At 60.0% G+C, this 1120-nt stretch overlaps 1 protein-coding gene across 3 annotated transcripts in view; it reads left to right on the top strand.

Moving 5' to 3' along the window:
* The first annotated feature begins 663 nt into the window (after positions 1 to 663).
* DVL1 (dishevelled segment polarity protein 1) overlaps positions 664 to 1120 on the top strand; it is a 46727-nt gene continuing 46270 nt past the window's right edge. For all 3 annotated transcript variants that reach the window (XM_039727719.1, XM_039727718.1, XM_039727720.1), the window contains exon 1: positions 664 to 1050. In XM_039727719.1, coding sequence (XP_039583653.1) covers positions 881 to 1050 — 170 coding nt within the window. In that variant the 5' untranslated portion in view covers positions 664 to 880. The remainder of the gene's footprint in view (positions 1051 to 1120) is intronic.

Raw genomic sequence — 1120 nt, 5'->3', positions numbered from 1 at the left:
TTGGGGTTTAACTGAAAAAGGGGATTTTTTTAATAAGCAGGACATTGAGACCTGAGGATGCTGCTCTGAAATCTTCATTTTCTGGTGGTCGTTTTTGGGGATTTTACAGAAATAAAGGTGAATTCTTTCCAAATACATCACCTGTGTGGCACTAAAGAGTTTTTTTTCTGATTCTCCTTTCCTCATTCCCATTCTTATTCCCATCCCTTTCTCTTATCTCATCCCCTTTCCCTCACTATCCCCATCCCCATTCCCGTCCTATCCTCTTTCCTCTCCTCATGCTCATTCCCTTTCCCATCCCATCCTTTTCCATCTCCTCATCCCCATCCCCTCTCCTCATCCTCATTCCCTTTCCCATCCCATCCTCTCCCCTCTCCTCATCCCCATCCCACCCCCACTCTTATTCCCATCCCCTCTCCTTTCCCTATCTCCATCCTCTTTCGAATCCCATCCTTTCCCCTATCTCCCTTCCTTTCCCATCCTCTCCCCTCTCCTCATCCCCATTCCATCCTTTTCCCTATCCTCTTTCCCATCCCATCCCCTTCCCCTATCCCCATCCCCTTTCCCCATCCCATCCTCTCCCCTCTCCTCATCCCCTTTCATTTTCCTATCCCATTCTCTCCCCTATTCCACCGAGCCCGAGCCCCCCGGAGAGCCGCCGAGCGCCGCGCCCGGCCCGGGCAGCGCCGCAGCGAGGCCGGCGGGGCGGCCGGAGGATGCGGGCGGGGCGGGCGCGCTGCCGTTCCCGGGTCGGGCAGCTAGAGAGCAGTGCAGGGAGCGCCAGCCCGAGCCCGCAGCTCCCTTCCTGTGGGCAAGGCCGACAGCGGAGCCGAGCGCCGGCCGAGGAGGCCCGGCCCGGCCGCCCCCGCTCCGCTCGCCCATGGCGGAGACCAAGATCATCTACCACATCGACGAGGAGGAGACGCCGTACCTGGTGAAGCTGCCCGTGCCGCCGGAGAAAGTCACGCTGGCCGATTTCAAAAATGTCCTCAGCAACCGGCCCGTGCACAGCTACAAGTTCTTCTTCAAGTCCATGGACCAGGATTTCGGGTGAGCGGCCGCGCTCCGGGCGCGCCCCGCGGCCCCCGGCGCGGTCTGCGGGCCGCGGGCCGGGCAGGGC

This window comes from Passer montanus, unplaced genomic scaffold (assembly GCF_014805655.1).
Source record: "Passer montanus isolate IOZ18808 unplaced genomic scaffold, ASM1480565v1 scaffold62, whole genome shotgun sequence".
NCBI classification, from domain to species: Eukaryota; Metazoa; Chordata; class Aves; order Passeriformes; family Passeridae; genus Passer; species Passer montanus.
This window is presented reverse-complemented; position numbering and strand designations above follow the sequence as displayed.